The sequence below is a fragment of the Pangasianodon hypophthalmus genome, chromosome 4 (assembly GCF_027358585.1).
Source record: "Pangasianodon hypophthalmus isolate fPanHyp1 chromosome 4, fPanHyp1.pri, whole genome shotgun sequence".
Taxonomy (NCBI): Eukaryota; Metazoa; Chordata; class Actinopteri; order Siluriformes; family Pangasiidae; genus Pangasianodon; species Pangasianodon hypophthalmus.
In genome coordinates, this window is record NC_069713.1 from 31748852 (window position 1) to 31772822 (window position 23971).

General features: G+C 37.8%; 1 protein-coding gene across 2 annotated transcripts; it reads right to left on the bottom strand.

Annotated features, from left to right (window-relative positions):
- Positions 1-19838: 19838 nt before the first annotated feature.
- LOC113540512 (mucin-5AC-like) lies at positions 19839-23127 on the bottom strand. Of its 2 annotated transcripts, none has more exons than XM_026937067.3 (3): positions 22039-23127; positions 21699-21810; positions 19839-21559 (listed from the first exon to the last, which is right to left on the bottom strand). In XM_026937067.3, the coding sequence occupies exons 1-3, from the start codon at positions 22100-22102 to the stop codon at positions 20551-20553; spliced, it is 1185 nt and encodes a 394-aa protein (XP_026792868.2). In that variant the 5' UTR covers positions 22103-23127; the 3' UTR covers positions 19839-20550. The 2 variants fall into 2 exon arrangements, with proteins under 2 accessions (XP_026792868.2, XP_026792867.2); XM_026937066.3 differs by having other exon boundaries at positions 21699-21813; positions 22039-23126.
- Between the last annotated feature and the right edge of the window lie 844 nt (positions 23128-23971).

Consider the following 23971-nt stretch of genomic DNA (forward strand, 5'->3'; position numbering starts at 1 on the left):
CTAAGAAATGCTAATCGACAGATATTCCATTGATCTGGTCGTCTTTCTAGATGTTGTGCGATCACTGCCCCCAGTTAGCGCCAGAGTTATTGCAACAAGTACCCACAGAGTCGCACTGGGGCAGGTATCATGCTGCCCCGTGATCAGATAAAGGTAGTGTCAAACACTCCACAGGCATCAAGATCTGTTTTATAGCATATAATCAGTACTAAATTTAATACATTTCTGCAAACAAAGGCAAAGTGTAAGCGCAGACAGTGTGTCTATGATGTGTCTAGAACCATTTCTATTGTAACATATATATTGCGAAAGGTTAAGAAAGGGAAAGTGCGTCCATACAAGAGAAATGCGTGCGCACCACGGTGACATTGTTTGGGCTAGTTTTAGGTCTTTTGTGTGGCGTTTAAGATGCAGTACGGCTGGAAATTTTGCTGGAACCTGGAAACCCTGTTTTTTTTGTTTGTTTTTTTTTTTTTTTTTTTTTACAGTTGAACAAAGGTACGTCTAAAAACCATTTAAAAATGGAAGTGTGTTAAGCAGAACGACCGGCCGGCTCAACTCATCGCAAGAGACCTGGGAGCAAACATTGGTTTGTTTATATAGTGCTTAAGTTACGCACATGTTTGCACATCCACTTATCATCTCCTTTGTGAGTATAACCTTTAAATTGTTTTATTTTGTTTTAAGTGACAAATTAATCAGAGGGTGTGTTGTCTTGCTGCAAACCTGTACCCTGGGATACAAATCTACAAGTAGGCAGTTCTGCTATTAAATGCTTACCTTAAATGCCATTAGAAGCCCATGGCAGTTGCCTCCGAGGGGGGTACTAATAAGAGTGTCCTACTTTCCCAAGACTTTACAGAATGAATGTTGCTTCATTGCAGCTCATGTGCAGTGTGCTAATGAGACAAATTCTCATCCTCAATAGAGTACAGTATCAGCATTTCCAGGGATTATTATCCTCACCGGAGAACGATATCAAAATTTTTGAATATTTTTCGATCCCCAGTAGGGAACCGTGTCAGGACTGTGATTATCCTCCTCAATAGAGGACAGTATCAGGACTTTAGGTGAACACTCTCCTCAATAAAGTGTGGTATCAGCAATATGTAAAAGAAAAAACAAACAAACAAAAAAAACAACAACACAGGAATTATTTTTATTTCACTACCTGGATTTTTTTCGCCGTAATATTTCATTGGAGTCATTATTTCATTTCTATTATAGTAAGTCTGATTTAGATATTTTACTATCTATTATATATTAATTTTTCTTTGTTTATCAATGAACTTTGACTTACCAGTGTTGTTTAATCTTTGATTTTTTAATTGACCAATTAATGTAACATTATAACAATACTTTTTAATCTGAACGACGACTGTGTTTATGTAACGTACACCGTTCTATGATTTTAGTGAAGACTCTGTGAAGAATTATTGAAAGTAGCTGTTCAATTAATGAACTCAGAGTCATATGACCAGTGTCAGTTTTGCAGAGTGAGGTCCGTAGACCTCCAAGCGGTTTGAGAATAATAACCGGAGATTTTATTACAATGTTGGAAATCACAACCTACCATTATCCAAAATATGAATTGAATGGGTTTCATTTAAACCTAACTAACAACAACAACAAAAAAAAAAACTGAATAGGCTTAAAAATGATGTCAACTTGGAGTTAATGTGTTCTGCCTGTGCAAAGTTCATAATCAGACAAAAATATTGCAGTTGTACACATTTAAATGATGCTCATGAAATCAAAAGAACACATTAGCTCCAAGATGACATAAATTATAAACCTACTTTTTTTTTTTTTTTTTTGAGTTATTAAGGTTTAAACTCATTAATTCTATTTAAGAACCATTTTGTTGTATGAGTTTGAATTTATCATCATCTTCATTTATCATCATCATCATCATTTATCATTTATCAGTAAAACAAAATGGCTGCTGTTTTTGGAAACGTTCCCCATTATCTCCCCAAAATATCTCACTTGAATGGGCTGCTCTCAATAAAATTTTCAAGGTGGGTGAAAATGTCAAGTATAAAATACACAATATAATAAAGTTGAAACATTTGATCATATCTTTTAATCATTTCTATAAATACGGCACATGCAAATTTCACATACATACAATTAAATTATGCTTACACAAGTATCCATTTGAAGACCTTTCTTTAAAACATTAATTAGTGTCCATGTTTTCCCCTTATATCAAATATGACCTCTATTAATTTGTATTAATAAGTATTCACTGAAAAATGGTTTTGTTCTGGACCTCCGTCCAAACATTGAGCAAAAAGGAAGTAACCTTATATTCACCCTGGCAATTAATTTTTACCCTGGAGTACTTTCATTTTAACATCGTTATTTCCTCCAGACTATTAGCCACTCGAGCAAATATATAAGCTTATTTAGCAAAGATGCACTTCCTCAGCTTGGGAGTCGCTAAAGTGCCTAGTTAAGGCAGAGCTTCAGAGTGTATGCAAGCTGCACACACGCTGGTGACCTAATTTACCAACTGAGTGGGAAAAAATGACCAAAAAAAAAGGTTGCTTTGCATTATTATATGATGTGTCTCATATATCACCAACCAAACCGAGCTGTATATTTTCCACTCCTAATATTTTCAGTTCTTCTTCTCATTTGGTCCTCATTAATGCAGTAAAGAGTAAACACACAGATACATTCCACTGACCCAATTCGGTCACCATTGGCTCTTCCTTAGGGAAGGGGAAGGAAGGAATGAGCTCAAGAAACTTGTAAGCATATAATCGAGGAATTCTTAGACATCACCATAAAAACAGCATGAACATTGAGTATGATCTTTGTGATAATTATGTATATGGCCATTAGAGGAGGATATTGAGCTGCTTTGAGCTAAAGTAGGGTTTCCTTGTGATTGCTGCGCTTGGTGCAGGTCTTGACATTTCAGAAATACACACATATGCACATGCACACACATATGTATCTTCTGTTTGGAAATGGCTAGCGCATGACCATCAGAACTGGACGGTTGACCCCTCCTTTCTCCATTTTTTGAAAAGGAACTGAACCCTGGTCACTTTCTTCCCCCATCCTCCTCCCTCCAGAGCCACGAAAGGTCAGCTCAGTTTCCTCAGCTCTGACACAGGGCCAAATCGTACAGATTCTTCTCTGTGAAGCCACAGGAGTCACGAGAAACACAAGCAACCCAATGCAACCTTGAAGACGCAATTGAGAGCAACGTCAGATAAGATCACTGACATGCTTTCAGATGTATTCCATCGCGCTGTATATAAAAGAAATAGTTTGAGAAGTATGATGAACTCAACTTTTATTGCTTAAACATCTTACAAACACCATGAAGCTCAGTGCTTTTGAAAGAGACGCTTAGGCTTCCCCTTCTCTTTTTCAGAGCCACTCGTTCATGTGCTAATGTCTCTATTTTGGCAGGCATCTAGCCTAGTGCTAGCTTTAAAAAGAAAAGAGATGCTTAGAAGGAAGTAGAGATTTTTTTGGGGTGGGGGGGCTTTTTGGTGACTGTATATTGTAAGGCGCTAATGCTTGGTGCTTTTGGATGGCGCTAGTACGCTAAGAATGCTTGAAAAGGGGAGGTGGATTTGGAGAACTGAGGCTCGGTGTCTGAGACTGGATGATGTTTAGGAGGTGAGGGGAGAAGGAAGGAAGGAGGAGGAGGAGGAGAAAGTGACATGAGGGCAGATTGAAAGAAAAGTGAAAGAGAGGAAGTAAATAAGACTTGAAACTTGGGTGCAGATATTTTTTTTTCTCTGCATTTCTCTGATCCTCTGATGTTTTGTTCCTCTTCCTGGTTCCTTTTATGTCTGTTTCAGTTAAATGTTTAACTGAATTTGAATTTATTTCATGTGAAGATTATTGACATGAGCATATGATGTGCATTTAAATTGCAAAATTGCACTAAAAAGGTTATCTAAAATAGAAATTTGAACAAGTTCATATTATTGATAAACATTGTAATGTCTGTACGTGTTGCAAGATTTAATCCACTATCTGTTTAGCTTTTCTAGATGTTTTTTTCTTCTGTAATCTATAAAAATTTTCCAAATTTTGCTATAAGAATAAGCCTCGGGCTCTCTCTCTTAGTCATGCTGTTACAGCTCGACCTGCCTGAGTCTCCGCTTGCACTCTGATAACAATAATACACCCTTTTAAACCACTGTTCTGTCTCGGTGTCTGTGCCAGATCCTGATACGCTTCTACTACGGTGGCTCCTCTCGCCCTCTGGACCTGCCCGATTCATCCTGAGATACTACATCTCCTGCGAGCTTTATGTACTTGTGACTCACTTTCTGCTACTGCACATAAATAGAGTTACACTTCAGCAGTGGATAATTTCCCCTGAAATACAGATCTGTACTTAAGAACTGCTGCTTTAATCGTAAAGACTACATCCTACCTGTGCTCATCCCAGGACTCTTATTAACACCAAATCACTAATTTATAAATAAATCTATTAATGCACATGCATACCATTTTACAAACATATATATATATATATATATATATATATATATATATATATATATATATATATATATATATATATTCAGAGTGAATAGTGCTAGGTAAAATTTGGTTTAATTGAACAATAGGGCTAATGCTTATTACTGGGCAGCTTATAAAATAGCACTTGATCCAGCACACCCTAATATTTTTCGCACACTCACAGTTAATTGTGCGCATTTAATGAAGCCAAAAGGTTCTAAAAGGAGGATGGGATATAATCTATTTATATATAGTGCCTTGCTCAGAATTGATCAGATATTTCTAAATAATAAATGCTAAATAAACATACAGTGTGTCTCTTTTTTATTTATTAAAATGAATTATTTGTTAGTAAGTATCTCAAGGATCTCAGAATCAGATACTGAAAAGATGAACGAGATCATCTAAACAAGGACACAATTGACTTATAATTGGATTTGTGTGTGTGTGTGTGTGTGTGTGTGATGAGACCTTGATCAAGATATTGTATTTGAGCAAGTTTCAAAGTGTTGTTCAAACGTAATGCAGGCCATATTTCAATTAACGCCATCCCTACAGTGAAACATGGTGGTGGCAGCATCGTGCTCTAGGGATTGCTTTTCATACTCAGATACTGGATTTCTTGTCAAAATTGAAGGCAGAATGAATGGAGGGCTATTTATATCAGGGGATATCACAAGAGAACCTGCTTTAAAAACTAAATCTTAGGAGAAATTTCACATTTTAGAAGGACAGTAGTCCCGAACCCAAGGCCAAAGCAATGGAGGAGAGGTTAAAAAGAAAAAGATGAATGTTTTACAGTGGCCAAAGTCTAAAATGTCAAAGTCTAGCTCTAGAAGAAAAAATCATTCATGTGGGACTTCTCAAACTTTTAAGGGGGTTGAATACTTTTGAATTGTCGAATTAATAAAAGAATGACAATGTTTTTGTTAATTCAATGTAGTCTTCTGAAAAAAAGAAGAAAAAAAAAAACCTCCACAGCTGGAAGTCTTAGCTGATGGAGCACTCATAATTTTATCCATAAAAAAATTCAATAAGCTGTAAAAAATTCAATTTCTGATGGATGATTCTATGAATGAATTGTGTTACACTGAAATGTAAATGTTAAATATAACTATAAATGTAAACATTTCGGGGTCCATTTAACATTTAGATTTAACATTTAGATTTTTAGACATAAAATTTACACTGAAACTTAAAGCTGTTGTTTCGCAAGAATCGTTCTATTTCACAAAATGGCTTCAAATGTTAAAAAAAACGTCAGATAGAAAAGAGTATTCAACTTTTTTACATTTTAAAGATCCTCTCAGCAGTTTTGTGAATAGGTTTAAAGAATTCAAACCTATTTTTGTTCCATTAAAAAGTGGTTAAATAAGATTTTTTGTAAATATGGCCAATGTTAGTGATATTATTTTCTTTGAAAATTGTGCGAAAAATGTTGGGAAACGTGTGTATAATACAATATTTCCAAAGGTGAAGATATCCAAGACTATTAAAGGGTATATAATTGTAAATATTAATGAATTTGAGATATTTTGATCCACATCCAAGTAGTGTCCTCCTGCCAAACAGCTCTTCCAACCTCTCCAACAGGCAGAGAGACAGAAACCTACAGTTACATGGCTGTTTGTACGAGCTCCACATTCACATACAAAGGGAACTGTTTCAGTTTGACGTAATCTCTTTACTCAAATGTCTTTACGCCTCATTGTTTCTACTAGTGTCTCTACTTTCAATCCCTTTCTTAGTAAAGAACTGAAAGCCAGGAAGCTGCTGACAGTTCTGAGAAACCGTTCACCTCAGGGCGTGTTCATGTCTTCACATGTCTGTTTGGTATCACTTTTAATATCACTCGTAAGCACCTCCATCTCCTGCAACAACACACAGGATATTTGCACTTGTGTCTCTTTATTTCAATAGCTCTAGCAGCAGAGCACGTAGTGAAATGAGGTTGAGTTCAGGAAAGCGCTGTAATTTCCTGCGTGGTTAGTGCTCTGTGTCTACAGTGTCACCTGAGAGATGCGTCTCAGCGCTCTTGACAGCAATACTTTCAGTAATTTGTGCTTTTCATCGACTGTTCTGGCAGATATAAATCATGGTAACTGCACAGAGTAGATCGGTAAAAAGATTATTCAACCTTTCCACATGGACATTCTCGGAATCTATTAAATATATCCATTTGTTGTTTTGGTGTTTATTAAAAATAATACATTTTTCTTGGTTGACAGTTATTAATCTGTCAGTAATCTGCCTCACTTTGAAAAAACAAGGATTTATTTATTTATTTATTTATTTTAAGTTGACATATCAATGTATATTATATGCCAAAAACCCTTATTTTGGCCTTATTTTTTTGGCAGTTCAGTTCAATCACAATCTTCATGCACTCTTTTGAATCCTATTTCTTTTACAATTCGCAACTTTGCGTACATTCAGCATTCACAATCCACTGGCTCATGCTACAAATTGCAAACTATTTTGCAAAAAAAAAAAAAAAAAAACTCGAGGTTGGATTGTGGACGGGATGTTTTGTTGCATCTAAATAACATTTCAAAGGAGAATGTTGTGGGCCGTGAATCATTAAGACGTTTTGTTGAAAATGTCATAATTTGACACGATTAAACATTTAGATAACATCTAGCTAATCTAATGTTAGCTAGTTATTACACTCTGACAAGACTGATATCTCAATTTGTGAGATTGTTATTGTACTATTGACAAAAGTGCCACTTCTAACATACACATACATTTCTGATTACATGCCACGTGTGTATGAATGATGTATTTTAGCAGATTTCAGTCTGGATGCGGACCCAACAAAAGTGGAGCAAATCGAGTACTTGAAAAAAACAAAAACAAAACAACCCACAGTAGCAGAGCAGATGAAAATATGAAAGAAACCTGACCATCATTCAGCGAGTTTTCTAAACAGCTTCTGTAGCAGATCCTGTGTCGTTGTTTGTCCAGTCACATGCATTTATGTAAATTATTTAGCTGAAGGCAGGTCACCGGATCAGCGAATAGCTTCAGGGCTAGAAAGATTAACTCAGAAAGGATAGATTTCACTTTGTGATTTTTCCATTATACTTACATTTTTTGGTCTAATTAATGAACTGACAGCATGACTTGTTTAAAAATAAAGTTGACGTAGATGTCCAGAGTCCATGGCTCTAGTCGAAAGTGGTAGCATGAACTTCAACGATGAAACAAAATATAACCACTTCAAATTCTCATATTTGTAGCCAAGAAAGAATCATTAATAGTTAAGCATTAAAAGATACCTCAGTCATGTCAGTCATCTAGACCTTCGTAAACAAGGTAATTAATGAATGAATGAATGAATTATTGTTGCACGATTCATCCATATCATCTTGGTAGTGGGCTCAGATTATTGGACTCTACTATACCAGGAAGAAATCTCCTTTTATTCGTCCATTCAGGATGGAAACACAATAAAGAGCCTCGCTTCCTCCCTAGATAGTCATTATGGTGTCTGTATGTTAATGGCGAGGTATAGCTAACATCAGTAATGTAATAATGAAGCAGGATGCTGACCTCTCTCACATCAGGCTTCATTTACGCCTATTATTCACTCTAGAAGTGAACACAGGCAGGCTAGGAAACCTGCTGCTCTCTTCCTTTCTCTCTCTCTCTCTCTCTCTCTCTCTCTCGCTCTCATTCTCACTTTCTCTCCACGCGCTCTCAGCACTCAGCCGCCTGATGGAGAGACAGAAGAAGAAGCCGACGTGCGATTTGTCACAGTTTTCCATCCCTAATGGACGTGCCGCATGCACTAAGCAAATTAGCCTCACGCATTACGCCTCAGGCTCCAGCCAGAGAGAGATAAAGATGCCTCGCGTAATGGCTACCAGCACTTCTTTCTAACGCCATGATGGATGCCAAAACTAACACGTTTACCTAACTTCCCTCGGAGGTGCCTTTCCATGGCCAGACGGCTGAAACGCCTGCTAAATTCCCCTAAACGAGTGTTATGATCCATCAACACGCACCTTTAAGCGCCATTATGGAGACACTTTCACTTAGTAGGGCCTAGACTAGAGGAAAACAATCCCGTTATTGCCAACAGTGCGGTTAAATTTGGCCTCGGAGCAGAACCTGGGTTATAACTCTGCTGTGTTTTTTTCTTTATGGAAAGAAAATTGTGTGTAGCTTTGAAACTATTCATATATTTATCAAAGGATGAGGGCTGTAACGCAATACCACTGTATCTCTACCTGTATCTGTATTCCGATTTAAAGTGGGCGTGGCCTAAACTGGAAGGGGTGTGGACTTTTTTTTGTTTGTGCATATGACTGTTTTTGTTTAATCCCTCTCACACAGTTATTGTTTTTGTTTCTACCTGCGCACAACATTTTTGAACTAATGTAGTTCCCAAAAATATAAACAAACTAGTAGCTAAATTTAAACGCAACCCTGACCAGGCAGTTACTAAGGATGATTTAACGTTAATATACGGTCTTTCTTTGTCCCGCAAGCTTCATATCTAACCAATCACCCACGTGAAAGCAAAAACCTCCTACTCATGTGACTTTTCACAGTCCTGACGCAAACCTCTGATCTCGACAAGAGGCCATGTAAACATTCTGGCAAGCTTTGCAAAAAACTGGATTTCAAACACATTATACGTTCATTCTAAATAATGCAGTTACACTCGAGGAGGCTTTAGGACTTTGTTGAATATAAATATGAGGTTATAAGGATCTTGTATATGAGACCTATTTAAAATTATCCACTGCCAAAATGATAAATCTTAGTATGTAGCTACAGTATCTTTCCTTGTAGAGTAAAATCATGCGTTTTAGAGTTTGGTGATACGTTTTGGCAGATAAAGGGTTCAAATTCGGGGTAATGGGGTTAGCAGTGATACAAAATTATAAAGGTGGAAGCCATTAGGGCACAGTGTGAGTGAGTGAGTGAAGCTCCCACACATTATCAAACTTAATCAGATCAGAGTTAGGTCTGATGTAGCACCTCAACCCTTCCACTTACTCTCTCTCTCTCTCTCTCTCTCTCTCTCTAGGTGTCTGCTCACTATATTCACCCTAATTTATAAACACATCCATCTTTCTGCATGCTTATTACATTATCTGTGGCAGCAGGACCGATGGCAACCGGTCACACACCTCTGGTTTTACTACGTTCTGCGTACATGGGAGTAAAAAAAATACCAAAAACCTTCAACAGTTATGATCAAAATAGTCTGTTTTCATTGATTAAAGCAGTAGCATCGCACACACAAGATCATAATTGAGCCAAAATGGTGCTGGTTGTCAAAATACCTCAACGTTTAACGCTGTGCTTTGGGTGTATTCATGTTACCATTTAAATAAAACACATAAAATTAATTATTGATTAATATAAATCAAATGCAACATACGTACATATTCGAATATATTTCTTAAGGTGGTAAAATGATTTGATGCGGTTTTGTATAATAATATATAGTCGCCATAGTAACCGATCAAGGACTTCAGGGTTTAATAATAATAATAAATAGATACAAAAAAAAAAAAAATTGTGAAGTTTTCTGTAAGGAGATGTTTACGTATTTAAAGTTATTTATGGAAGGAGTCTCCAGTTCTACTTGTTATATTAGAAAATAATAGATGCTCAGATTAAAAGCCATCTTGTTAGTTGAAAATAAGTTAAATTAAAAGTCTTCATAAGAAGTGGACTTTTATAACAGCAAAAGGCTTAACTACAAGAACAACACGACAAAAGAGAAAGTCATAAGAGCGATCACAAGAACAGATCCTTGATAAAAAGATAGCGTTTGTGTGATTAGATTAAACTAGGCGATCCCTAATCCTGACCTGACCTGGCCGGAGAGAAAACATTCCAAGACCAAACGACCTCTAGGACCTCCTGCTATGCCTACAGGACACAATTACGGCCAGTGTTTCCAAACACACCACAGCATGGCTTAATCCGGTTCAACAGTGGGGCCTCTCTTTCAAAGGAGCGGCCTTTGATTCTGACCCCGCTTGACCCTGCAGAGTCTGGCGAGAGCGAGAGAAAGTACTCAGTGACAGAGTTTTACATAAAAGTATTTTATAGGAATTTAAAAATGCAATATTTATTAATTGAAGTAAATGCTAATTAGATGTCCAATATGAAAAATTCTGTAGATTCAATATAAAAGAAGTGGTAGAGAGAAAACAATCGTTCATATCGTCAGTGAAAGAAACAATAAAAATGAAGCAGGAACTACAAAATGTAATGATAACGGATCAAGCTGGCTTATTTCATTTCTTAGCATTGCAAGTAAAAGTATCCCAGTTCTTAATGCTTATGTGTAATCTGGTTGTGTTGTTGCCAATTCCCAACTAGTCTTGCAAGTTAGACTTCTAGATTTTGCTCGAGAGGCGAAATATAGAAGTATTTTAATCACTAAATATAGTCAAAAACTTCCTACACGCTTTACGTTGCAGATGGCGAACCACAGAGCTTTTTCCACAGGCAGCCTGCAAACACACAGCATTACATTTTAATCATGGGATTCTGTAAACTTTGTCACATGACTATATCTTGTCTATATCAAAAAGCGCTTTTTGTGCTACACAGTGTACAAAAGTTCATTTTCTGTTGTAAACTGATGCATTTGAGAGCTATTCAGATCGCAGATCCTGAAGCTTGTGGCCAGAAAAGTGTACAAATGATCTTAAATGATTGTTCTGTCTTATTAAGACTAGGCTAGGTCTATAGTAGGTGAGAACTAGCACAAGGGAAGTGCTAACTGCTTGTTATAATGTTATAATGTCAAGTTAAATTCCTTGTAAGCGAAATGATCTGGGCAGTAAAACATATTTTGAGTCTGAAAGGTCTAAAGCAGGGGTCCTCATCTGGTGGAGTGTGGTCCAATTATGGACCCAGCTAAATATATCAGCAGAATGAACACAACACTTGAAAAGAATACTGTCGCAGAGCCAATAAACGTATGAGATTGGCCATTTTGGCTAGACGTTTATGTAAATGATTTATCTGAAAGTAATCAGAGACTAGCTACAGAGTTAAAGACATTAGATAAGATAGAGGAGCGCTTTCGTATGCATTCAAAGATTTTTATTTTTATTTACTCTCTCTGGTCTGATTAGAGAACTGATGATCTGGCTTGTTTAAAAAAGAAGGAAGATAATGGCATGTTTTCATCTGTTCAGAGTTGTAACATGAAGCATTACTATGAAACAAAACATAACCACTTTAAATTGTTTTATTTCTAGCCATAAACTACTCACTAATGGTCGAGTATTAAAAGGTAACTGTTATCACTAGTCAGGCATGTGAGCAGTTTATCAGGAAGGAATTCTATGGCATGGATATTTCATACATTTTTTTTTTAATTTAGAAAAAAATGTGTGGAGACAATTTTTGTAACAAGCATCACCAACAGACGCAGTATTTATGACTGAAAATTTAGCTCAAATTTCGAAAAAGTAACAAAGATTTTTCTTGATACTAATGAGAGCCACGCTTTATATTGAGCCGTTTGAGCTCTACCAGATTTTTCCAGTAAAAAGAAAATGTACACCAGCTGTTCCAGCTATTGTGCATTTCCTCCAGTGATAAGCAATTGTGATTGAATATGCATATCTGCTTGTAGCATGAATAATAAGCTGAAGTGAAAGAAGCAGGCATCTAAATGAATGGGTTCTGAACTGACTAAGGCTCTGAGCTTGCATGACCCATGAAACCTGGAGCCACCTCACAGAAGCTTTTACAGCTTATTGAGCGTACGTCTTCCAGTCTTCTTGGTTTCTGTATCACATATAAGAGCTTAATTAAGAGCTGCACCGGTCCTGTTTTCAGAAATAAGTTCGGTGTATATTCAGGAAACATTTGCTATGTGTTTTAATCTGTTTATGTGGAGCGACCGCTGTACAATTCCCTGTTTAAATTAAGAAAAGAACTGTACCGTAATAGAAATATTGATCAACGAAACTAATCTACTGAGTATCATTGTGTTACAGATGGTGAACTACAACCTTTTTGTCCTCAAGCAGACACAATATCATCTCATTTACGTTTCAATATATTTTAAAGATGGGATTCTGTGAACTTTTAAAATCAAGAGACTGTATCTTGCACCTAATGTTTTGTTGTACAGTGTTCAAACGTTTTTTTTTTTGTTTTTTTTTCCTGCCTAAGAGCTAATCAAGATCCTGAAGCTCGTGGCCAGAAAAGTGCACAACAATAGCAGACGCTGTGTATCCTCTTCCATCAGGCTGAAACTCGGACTAGGTGATCCTTCATCTAAGACGTGAATTATGTATTATGTATATGTAGGTATTTCGAAACTGCTACTCGTGCAACATTATAGAAAAACATAATCAGATTCGAGAATTCACCACTTCTGTGGTGTAAATAAAAAAACTGAATAAATGATGAGCAGTAACAACTAAAAAAAAAAAAAAACTGTGGCTTGATGATGTTGTTATTCTGCAGCCAGAGAGTTTAGGGGAGAGAGGAGTGTGTGAGGTCAGGTGGCAAAATAGAGAGCACAGAGTCAACACATTTAACAGGTGGTTTAAGGTCCCGTGTGGCTGCCCACTCAGATATCTCGATAAGGGAATGGAAAAGAAGAAGAAATGGAATCTGGGGATTAGAGGGGGAAAAAGACCCTACAAAGCTTTACAGATCAGTGGATGTGAAAAGGTCTGAGTATTGATTTTGTGAGAGGTGCTATTGTGGCATATGGAAACAAGGTAGAGGAATTTTTTTTGGTTTGTGATGGCAAAGATGACCTTCTTTGGATCCTCTGAGATGAGGTGACTGGCTCGGTAAGCTTAGAAATCCGAGCGTGGAGCTCGGCCCTATCAAACAAAAAGGGGTTTTGGTGAGCTGGACCCTGTATTGAATTTAATAAAGAAGCAGAAAAGGAGAAAGAGCGTTGTTAGATCAGACAGGATTGGCAGGGCTAGCTCTCAAGAAGACTCATTTGTAGAGAGTTTCTCACTCAATGTGGCATTAAATATGTCTATTGTCATCAAGATATCCCACTCAGATGGAGAGAATAATGACTAATACCATACACACACACACGCGCAGACACACACACTGTGTAGCTGGAGGTCAGCTAATGATGACACACCTTGCTGTGATTGGAATAGATTTATAAATCTTAGTATAAATCCACCTCTTCCTGTTAGAGAAAGCAAAACGAGCAGCATCATGAAGATCATGGAGCCATCAAAACAAGTTCAGGAAAAAGTTCTGGAAAAATACTAATCAGGGTTTGAGGTGAAGGGTAACTCTCAACACGATGCTCCCACCACCATGCTTCACAATGAAGTCAATTTAAATTCCAGGTTGTAGCACTAGAAATTGTGAAGAATTTCAAATGCAAGCCCATGTAACACGCCTGATCCTGTTAACCATAGCACGTTCATAGCATCTGAACATGAGCATTAGTTAGCTGCAGCTTACGCTAGTGCAGAGGTTTTATTTTATTATGCAATGTGTTAATATGTTACTAAACATATTATGGTTTAAACATGTTATGGTTGCACTGGTACTCTGTCTGAAGCCTCATGAGAAGGTACTGGAATGTTTAATTGCATAAAAAAAAGGTTCCAACAGTTAGCAAAGACAAGAGATTGTAGTTTATTGTGCCTTCTCGTAACATGCATTGGCCATTTTATCTGGTACATCAAACATATAGATCACTTTCTAGATATACAGTTAATAATGAATATTGCCCATCCCTTGCTATGTCCATCAGTGGAAAGGGACCATCCTAAGAACAGATTTGTTTCTGGGTGGTGAATCATTCACTACATAGCAGTGACACTGGCAGGGTGGTGGCATGGTAGTGTGTATAGCACTTATACGAGTGTATCAAGCCATCAGGATTGTATTCATGACTCATTCCGACTCAGACTCATTCATTAATTTCTTCAAAGCGAATTGCAAAATACAGCCCAAGCTCTATATGAGCAAACTCTCAATTTCGCAGAGCAGACAGGACGTGGTATTGATTAGGGGAGGGGAAAATCCATTATCGTGGGCTATTCTTAATCCCATCTCCGAAGGATGCCACTCTCATTGACCAAAGCAGGACAGATTGACTAGAGGAAGCGAAGACATGCAAAAGAAATTCCCAGCACTATCTCCATACCCAGCCTGAAAGTAAGAGGTCACCGTAAGTGGCTCGAAAAGCAGGATAACACACTATCGACAAGATGAATTTAATTTTATCCTCGTTTGACAGGAAGTCTGCATCCTTTTTTCCCCCCAACAAATTTTCCAAACATTTTGACCCTAATTTGGAATGGAATGTCTGGACTTTGCCAGAATTTGACATTTATAATGACGGTGAATTAGGGAGGCAGTTTAGCCCTAAACACTTTAATTATGTTAATGACCTGAACTTCCATAGCTTCAGGAGTATTCTTACTCTCCAAAAGCCACAACCAGGAATGAGCTGTAATGCAAGACACACTCCAAATAAAGATAGATGCTAAATTAAGACGGTGTTATGAAATGTTGTCGTTGTAACATAGCTGCAACTATGAAAAGTAGACAAATCGTAGACTCTGTATTTACACTGTAGAGACTTTAGTGTTGCATCAGTTGGTTAATAGATGCTTCCAGTTTGTGCACACCCTTGCTTTCAGGAGCGTGGACATTTGAGCAGATGTAATTTAGGAAAGCACTCACACCAAACATCCTGGAATACCCACAGCTACCATCAGCGTTGCTCTCAAACCATGTAAGTAAACATGTAACATTGGAAAATTGCAGACTTTAACATCAAACTGGGATTCCTGATCAAGAAAACAGTGCAGTTTCAAAAGTGCAGTTCATAACGTTGGGTATAATTCACACTGTTACCTCATTTTTAACAGTAATAATATAGTACAACCTGTAGTACATTGATTCTACAGTCATGACTCAAGTTATTTGTGCTTGCTTATTGATTGCTTAGTTTGCTCAGTAAATCTACCATGTCAGTAACACAATAACATTTTTGGTCAATCCACAACTTCCCAGGTCTTGATGTAGCAACTATTTTACAGTCCAAGCTGTTGCTACGTTATCAGACAGTGGTCTAAATACCAGCCCAACTAACTGCAACATGGTCATCATCTCAACATATTGTTCACATTTACAAAAACTGTGAACCAAACAATATGTTTAAAGAAAGTATTAGCAGTGCTAATGCAAAATAAACTGCTGTATTATGTAATGTAGGAAAAACTACCTTAAAAACCTGCAGAGAGTTACAGGCAAATGAGGACTACAGAGCAATAATCAATTAATGATATTACGTAACACGTACCAATAAATAACTATATGTCACATTGATGACAATGTGATTAGCATCGATTCACAATGTTGCAGAGTTACATTGCTACAACCTATCCAGGATTTTCACTTTTCTACTCGTGACGTTGCTATGACAAATCTTGGTTATGTAATGACAGCATAAATTGGTTTCCTAGGATTGCATTTAAATCAAAGGAAAAAATGCAAGACGCTACCTATTCACACTGACCAATACAGTAAGCAGTCTTGCATTCATATAATGGCACCTAATAGTTATCCTGATAACTTTAACAAGAAACAATGCAGTCAAACACATGTTTAATGGACATATGTGATAAATTAGATGTAGACCAACCATGCAAATTCCTAACTGTAACTCCAAATGGCACTCCATTTGTTAAAATAAGTAAATACATACATTATAAGGGCAGAAGTTTATGGACAACTGCCCATCACACCCATATGTGGGTCTTCCCCCATAAAGTCGGAAGCACACAATTGTATAGGAAGCCTTTCCGCTCCAAAATCTAGTGGAAAACCTTCCCGGAAGAGTGGAGCTTATTATAACAGCAAAGCAAAGGACTAAATCTGGAATGATATGTTCAAAAAGCACATATAAATGTGTTGGTCAGGTGTTCACAAACTTTTGGCCATATAGTGTATATCCCAAATCGAGGCTTTAAAATGCTTTATACATACCAACATACATAATACATAGTTGATTCCTGTTTCTTACATGTGACAGCCACCTTGCCTTTCATCTGGAGTGTAAGGTTGACTAGTCAGTACAAAGCACCAGGACCTCCATATGGGTTGCCGAGCAGGAACAAAGCCGGGGTCGCTCGGCATACAGCTCACGTCCTCGATCTGGATCCTCCATGCAAATGAGATTGGCCTTTTCGCTAATCATAAGTCCCATTAGCATCCGAGCTGGCCATTATTATTGCATTTGCGCATCACTATCGGCAGCCCGAGTGCAAACACGGTCTCCTGGCTCACTCCTGTCAATCAAATTTGACCTCTTCTGGTAGGACTTTTGGGCCTGGGGCTGCATTTGTGCTCAGATAAGGTGAGGAAAATGCTTGTTCCATTAACATGTCTCAAAAAAATGGAAATACCGACCACAATTGTAGAATTAAATTGTACGGATGACTCGTTGTATAAGCGAAATGTCATCAGTCATCGGGCAGCTGTAGCTCCTCGACTGTCCTTGTCCAATGCAGGTGGGTCACTGAATGTAATCTGCCGGTTTCACACAGTATCGATTCCCTCACAGCTCCTCTGGCTAAGACGTGAGTTCAGCTCTCTGTTCATATACTGTATGTCTATAGAGTTTGCCACAGGACATGTTCTAATATGGACAATATGATATGTTTTTTTTTCTCTTAAATGATACAACACATCTAATTATGTGCAAGATCACCCACAATCCCTGGAATATACTGATTACAGATACAGGACACAGGCCAGGAGGGGGCGATCTGATACAACCTTGACTATTTACAACGACTGCCTAGTGTGAAATTGCTTCTCAAGTCAGCCATAAAATGACATTGTGAGTGTGCAATGGCACTTAACCTATAAATAACCTGCGATTACTGAACATTAATGGACAGAAGACCGGGATCTTGATCAGATCTCAGGAGTGACAGAGTGAGAATCTGGTTCTGGAGCGTGATAGTAGTATCGGGTTTTGTGCTACATGAAAATTAGCAGGTTTGTGAACAGTAACGACAAATTAGCTGGACAATTTAAGATAAGCTAAGACATGAATTTCTTATCAATAATGTGTTATATTATCATATTACACGGACGTACGTTCCTCACCCGCCTTAGAACACGGATGCAACAGCGAATACGGTGGTATAATATTTTGTTAACCAAGTTACAGACCCATAACTCTTATTTATATGTATTTTGCGCTCTGTTTGTTTTGACTGGTGCACCTTCACCTCTGGAAGACAGCCCCAGTCCGGCAGAATAAAACTCCTCCTGTAGCAGAAGGGGGATTGGGAGCTGAGTTGCTCAGGTCTTTCTTATCAATAATGTGTTATATTATCATATTTCACGGACGAGCAGGCCAGAAAAGGTAATTACCAGCGCCGTGCTATTAAGCCTGGTTTTTATTTTCCTCGTTTTCGCCTGGCCGGCTCGGGTAGAGGGCGGTCGGCATTTATTTCCCGTCTGGAGATTTATGAATGGCCTAGCCTGGCTCAGCCAAGCCATAAAAATATAGAAAAGAAGAAAGAAAATTGCAGAAGGGGGGCAATGGCACCGTGTGTCAGAGCACGCACGAGACAGAATTACTGCCGAAGCCAGTAAACATTCATGCGTTTCTGTTAGAAAATTTAACAGAGGTGACAGAAAGGAATAATAACTTCATGGCCTTCTTTGTTTATGGAAAAAAATACAGCCAGGGCTTTCGCTCACCCACGGATTACGGAGTTGTGTACGTGAGAAATGTAGGCATGGCAAGATCTTGACACGAGAAACATATCATCTAAATCAGTGAAATTGTTTTTTTATAGGCGTATTTGTTCTAGATCTAAATAAAAGTCATTTGCTTGCTTAGCAAAGGCAGTGCTGGGTTAGATAACATTGCAGGGCTTTTTGTTTGTTTGTTTGTTTGTTTGTTTGTTTACTTGTTTGGGGGGGGGGGTTATATGTGAAAGGTGCTTGGACCCCGCAGATTGCTGGTTTTTGTTGCTTTATTATTATTATTATTATTATTATTATTTTTACTATTATTATCATTATTATTATTATTATTTTGCATTTATTTTTTGTGTCTGTTGGGTTTTACAATGTGTTCTATATCTAACAAACAACAACAAGAACAGTGGGGTCGATATTGGAGGATATGAGGCCAGAGTATTGATTGCCATTTCCTGCAATGTTGCCTCCAATCACAAACTTTATTAAGAATCTAATCTCGATCTGCCATGGAATTAGTGACCCGGCTGATGTGAAGGAAAGATTCCTAACGGGACAAAAATCAAAGCCTCCTGTGCGGTGACGTTCGACTCCGTCATGCTGCTTTAGTGCTTCGCTCCAGGTTTGACTAAGCATCATGCTTCGTAAGCTCTTATGCTCTTCAGAGGAGGCCTCAGTCTTACAGTCAGTGTGTTAAAGATAGAGGCTTGGAATCGGTTTATTTAATATGGTAAGAAACAGGTGGGATTGTATTAAGTGTATGTCGTGTTAATCAGCGTGAATTCCCTGTGGTCCATTTAACGCTCTGGTCCTTCCTGTGTTCACGTAAAACTACAGTGTTACATCACTAACATCAAATCTCGCTAGCTTTTACTTTAATAGTGTCTCTGGATTCATTGCGTTGGGACATTCTAAGACACTATTTCCTAAACCCTGTACATTTTATAGATTTTATTCATGTTACAAATAATCCATCTGAAATATCTACATACAGTAGATTGTAGTAAAATTGTCTTTTCAGTTTAAAATGCCTTTTACTTCCCTTGACTATCCCACACACATACAGTAAAGGTGAGCTTAGCAGGTCTGTGTAAACTGACCCAGTTGACACAATCTTTATCTGGTAGCTTTCACAGAGGTCTTCTGCATAATCAGAACTCGTCAATTTTATACAGAGCTCCTGCATAATGAGATGATGTATGAGATTAAATTCCAGGATCAGACTAAACGAAGAAGTGCCTGGAGTGAAACGGCAGGACGATGGCTTTTCCTCTGGATGAGTGTGCCCCCATGTGGTGTAGAAACGCCTCCGTGACTGGGATTGTTGTATAAAACAGTAGTTACGTAATATACCATCTAATATATTTGCTTTAATGAGATAAACTGAGACATGACATAAACTGGCCACATAAATATTGTAATTGCTGTAATAAATAGCATAGTATATATACATCATTTTAATTCAAGAAACTACTTGACGTTACATTGAAATTACTCCATTATTGCACATCAGAGCAATGGTTCAACAGAACAGAGATAGTGTTGGACAAGCACTCTTCTGCTCCGTATATATATATATATGTATATATATATATATATATATATATATATATATATATATATATATATCACATTCAATGCACCTAAATAGTAAAAAATAATAATAATAATAATAATAATGCGTAGCATAAAATTCTATTGATCTACATTATTACGCATATTTGTGATTATGTACAGTTCAGTTACACTTAAAGATCTTCATGGATCTATGATTATTTATGGTTACAATTTGTTGGCATCTCTGTAATGGCACCCATTGAGTGGTGGAATCCATTTCCCCTGGCTGGATTCACTAAGCACTTACATGAGAACAAAACAAAAGAAAAAAAAAGGAAAGTAAAATTCACCCCTACTACTACTACCTCCTCTTGAACATGGTTTTAGCTTGTATTCTTCAACCCTGACCTTGGAGTCTACAAAGCATTTCTTTAAGTCGCTATGGATAATGATCTCTGCCAATAAATGTAAACATAAATTTAAATGTAAATCTGCAAATCTGTACAGTTCACCCATGGATTGATCAGAAACCTAGCATGAGCATCATTGCGCAATACTCATCATGCCCATGTCAGTGTGTCAAAAGTCTTAAAAGTCCTAGTGGCACTGATCTGACATCGAATGAGTCAACATGGAAAGAAAGTGCACAGACGAAATTGGGTGAAGAATAACCGCAAGACTTTTCTCACAATGTTCTGCGGTCATCTCCAAGGGCATAAGATTCTTAACCTTTAACCTTACAGTCTCAAAAAGATCTCAGAACCAAACTGGTCAACGTTCTACACATTCTTTGTCACTCCTGGAGTTCATCTGTGCTCTCCTTAGTCCCTTCTTACTTTTCTTTTTCAAACGTCTGACTGTCCATGGAATTTTCTTCTTTCCTGAGGTGCTGCTGGACTCTCCCTTGAGCTTGTCTTGCTCGGAGATCACGATTGGTGGGCAGCGTGTTATCCGTGGTTTAATTTTCGGTGTGGATGGTTTCTGGACTGGTCTTTCCTTGGTTGATGTTCCTTTAGTTGTTGTCGTGGTCATAGTCATCTTTGTTGTCGGAATTTGCGTTGTTGTCCACTGAGGTGGCTTGTGGGTATTCCTAAGCGGTCCTTTAGTTGAAGATCTATGAGTGATGTATGTTCTTGGTTTCCATGTGGTTGATGGTCCTTTAGGTGTTGTTGTCCTCACTGGGATTTCTGTCGTCATGGTCATTGAAGTCGTCTTGATATCAGTTGTCAATGGCTTCCTATCCGTAATAGTAGTCATCTTTGTTGTTGGAATTTGCGTTGTTGTCCACTGAGGTGGCTTGTGGGTATTCCTAAGCGGTCCTTTAGTCGAAGATCTATGAGTGATGTATGTTCTTGGTTTCCAGGTGGTTGATGGTCCTTTAGGTGTTGTCGTGGTCACTGGGATTTCTGTCGTCATGGTCATTGAAGTTGTCTTGATATCAGTTGTCAATGGCTTCCTATCTGTAATAGTAGTCATCTTTGTTGTTGGAATTTGCGTTGTTGTCCATTGAGGTGGCTTGTGGGTATTCCTAAGCGGTCCTTTAGTCGAAGATCTATGAGTGATGTATGTTCTTGGTTTCCATGTGGTCGATGTTCCTTTAGGTGTCGTCATGGTTATTGTGCTTTCTGTATTTGTTCCTGGTGAAGATGTGCTTGTAGTCCATGATTTTGGGGTAGTGGGTACTTTTATGGTTGTTCTTTTACGCAGCTTCTCTATGGCATGTTTGGCCCAAGCGTCCTTTGGATCAGAGCATATTGTTTTGCCGTTTACCAATAGGAACCTGTGAAATGACATTTTCAGTAGTTAGTGATTGCATTTTATGGAAAGTGTTGCAAATTTCCTCATACCATTTTACACATACTACTACAGAAAATGGAAATTGTCTATCAATATCAAAAAGGTTAATGAGTCTTACTTGCCTTACAGCTTTGAGGTGACACGGTGAGTTTTCACGCACATAGCTCTCAATTTCTGAAACATTGACCCTGTCTGTGCTGGTGACTATACAACATGATGCTGGGCGTCCATGTCCTGCTGGAGAAAAAAAATTATATTTCAATCGAACTATAATTATTGGTCTATGGATAAAAAAATAATAATCTCCAACATATTACAGTTGAAAAGACACAAGATTAAACTCTATCTCTGAAACTTACTGTGTGACTACCACATACTTTCTATATCACAGTGAAAACTGAGGTTAGACCACAGAGCTAACTGTAGAACTAAACTGTAGAGACAAACACATTAAAAACTCACTCGTAGACACGCAAACGATCCACTGCATGGCCAAAAGAATCCCTGCAAAGTAATTCAGCTTCATCCTGTCTTCTCAGACTCTCTCGTCTATACTGTAGAAACTTCTTTTTACCCTGAAATGTATAAATGTGAAGAGAGGGAGGTCTCAAGCCACTAAGACAACAGCCCCCACCCCTCATTGTCACCTAGTCCCACTTAGACCTCATTCAGAGGCAGGAACAGATGAGTGTGCAGTGGAAACCAACTTTCACAATTCTGCAATGAGAAAGACCCCTCAATGGAACATTAGGGGTGTTGGAGTATATGTGGTCTTCTCAGTGTGGACATTTTTAATAATGAAACCAGCCGTTATTGTCACTTTTTTTTTTTTTGAGGCCATGGGGTTAAACGTGGTTTAGCCCGATATTGTTTAACTTCTAGTAAAATACCTAGCAAGGGTATAAGACGGGATACAAGACTTATTAAAATAAATCCTTTGAACATGGTTCATAATAAGCATTTCTTGTCCTAATGTCTTTTGAGACGTTCCTTGTCGGGTGGATCATGACACTTTCAGCGAGATTTATATAATATAATAGATAATAGATATCCAGTCCTGTAAGAAACACTTTGTTGATAAGAGGAGTCAGAGAACAATGGCCAGACTGGTTCGAGCTGACGTTGTGTGTCCTGAGATGCGTTTCTGCTCACCACGGTTGTAAAGAGTGGTTATTGGAGTGACCAGAACATTCCTGTCAGATAAAACCAGACTGGCCATTCTCATTCCTCAGACCTCTCTCATGAACCGTACAGTCATGTGTACCAATTACTAATTAATGACTAATTGCCTTCTTCTTTTATTATTCTTCTCCATTTTTTTCATCCTTCTTTATTCTGTTTCTATATCCGCTATTCAGGACAGGACGACAAGGAACACCAAAAGTTGTAAACTATATAAATATTGAATCATTTTCTGGTGATGAGGTTAAAAAAAGGGCAACAGTCTAATCAACATCATTCCATTATCATACAAGAATAGAATAAAATGTTATTTTTCTGGTAGGAATTTTTTAACAAATGCCTACACACTACAATAGATGCATGTAGTAAAACCTGTAGTATGATTTTTCTTGCATGGAAACTCCAACCACTTTTTTGTGCTACGGTTTACACCTACACTGTGAATAGTACATTCCACCTCCTCATGAAAAGGAGTGTGCGTCTCCACCGGCGCTGAGACAGAGCAACACATGGCTTGATATTTTACGGCTTTTTTTAATCAAAGAAAAATACAAATAAATAATAAGGCACAGTAATGTCATATGTGAGAGAGAGAATATGGAAAACTGACATAATGTAGTTTCCCAAACTGACCTTTGGTGAAATCCAGGGAATTTTACAGAAGGACGAAAACATAGATAGATAATGTAATTTTACAAGCAAATACACGACAATAAATGGACGTCCACGTACTGTCAGGTTGTTTTTAGAGAAAGTAAACCACAGTCAATAGCTTCGACACATTTCTTAAAGAGGAAGCCACATTAAGGTTGCAAGCAGCATTGCAGACCCCCAGCAAGACACTTATCTGGAAACTGATAGGTGACACTTTTTTTTTTCAGCACGGTTACTAGGCAGCATATTCACATCACAGGGACACACAAAAAAATCACATACTCATACAGAGAAGACTTTATCTCTTAATCTTAAACAATCTCAGTGTATCAGTGTTGAAGCAGAAATAGACATTAGACAATAGACTCGCAATAAAAGACATTATTATCTGTCCTATCTGTCAGGGTTATGCCGAAATCTGCGTTTGACTACGTTACCCATCAGCCCCTGCACATCACATGACTTTGTCTCATGTCTCACTGACCATTCACACCTGTTCTGTATTCCCACTAATCAGCATCCCTACTTAAGTCCTGGTCTCTGTATGTTTCATTGTCAA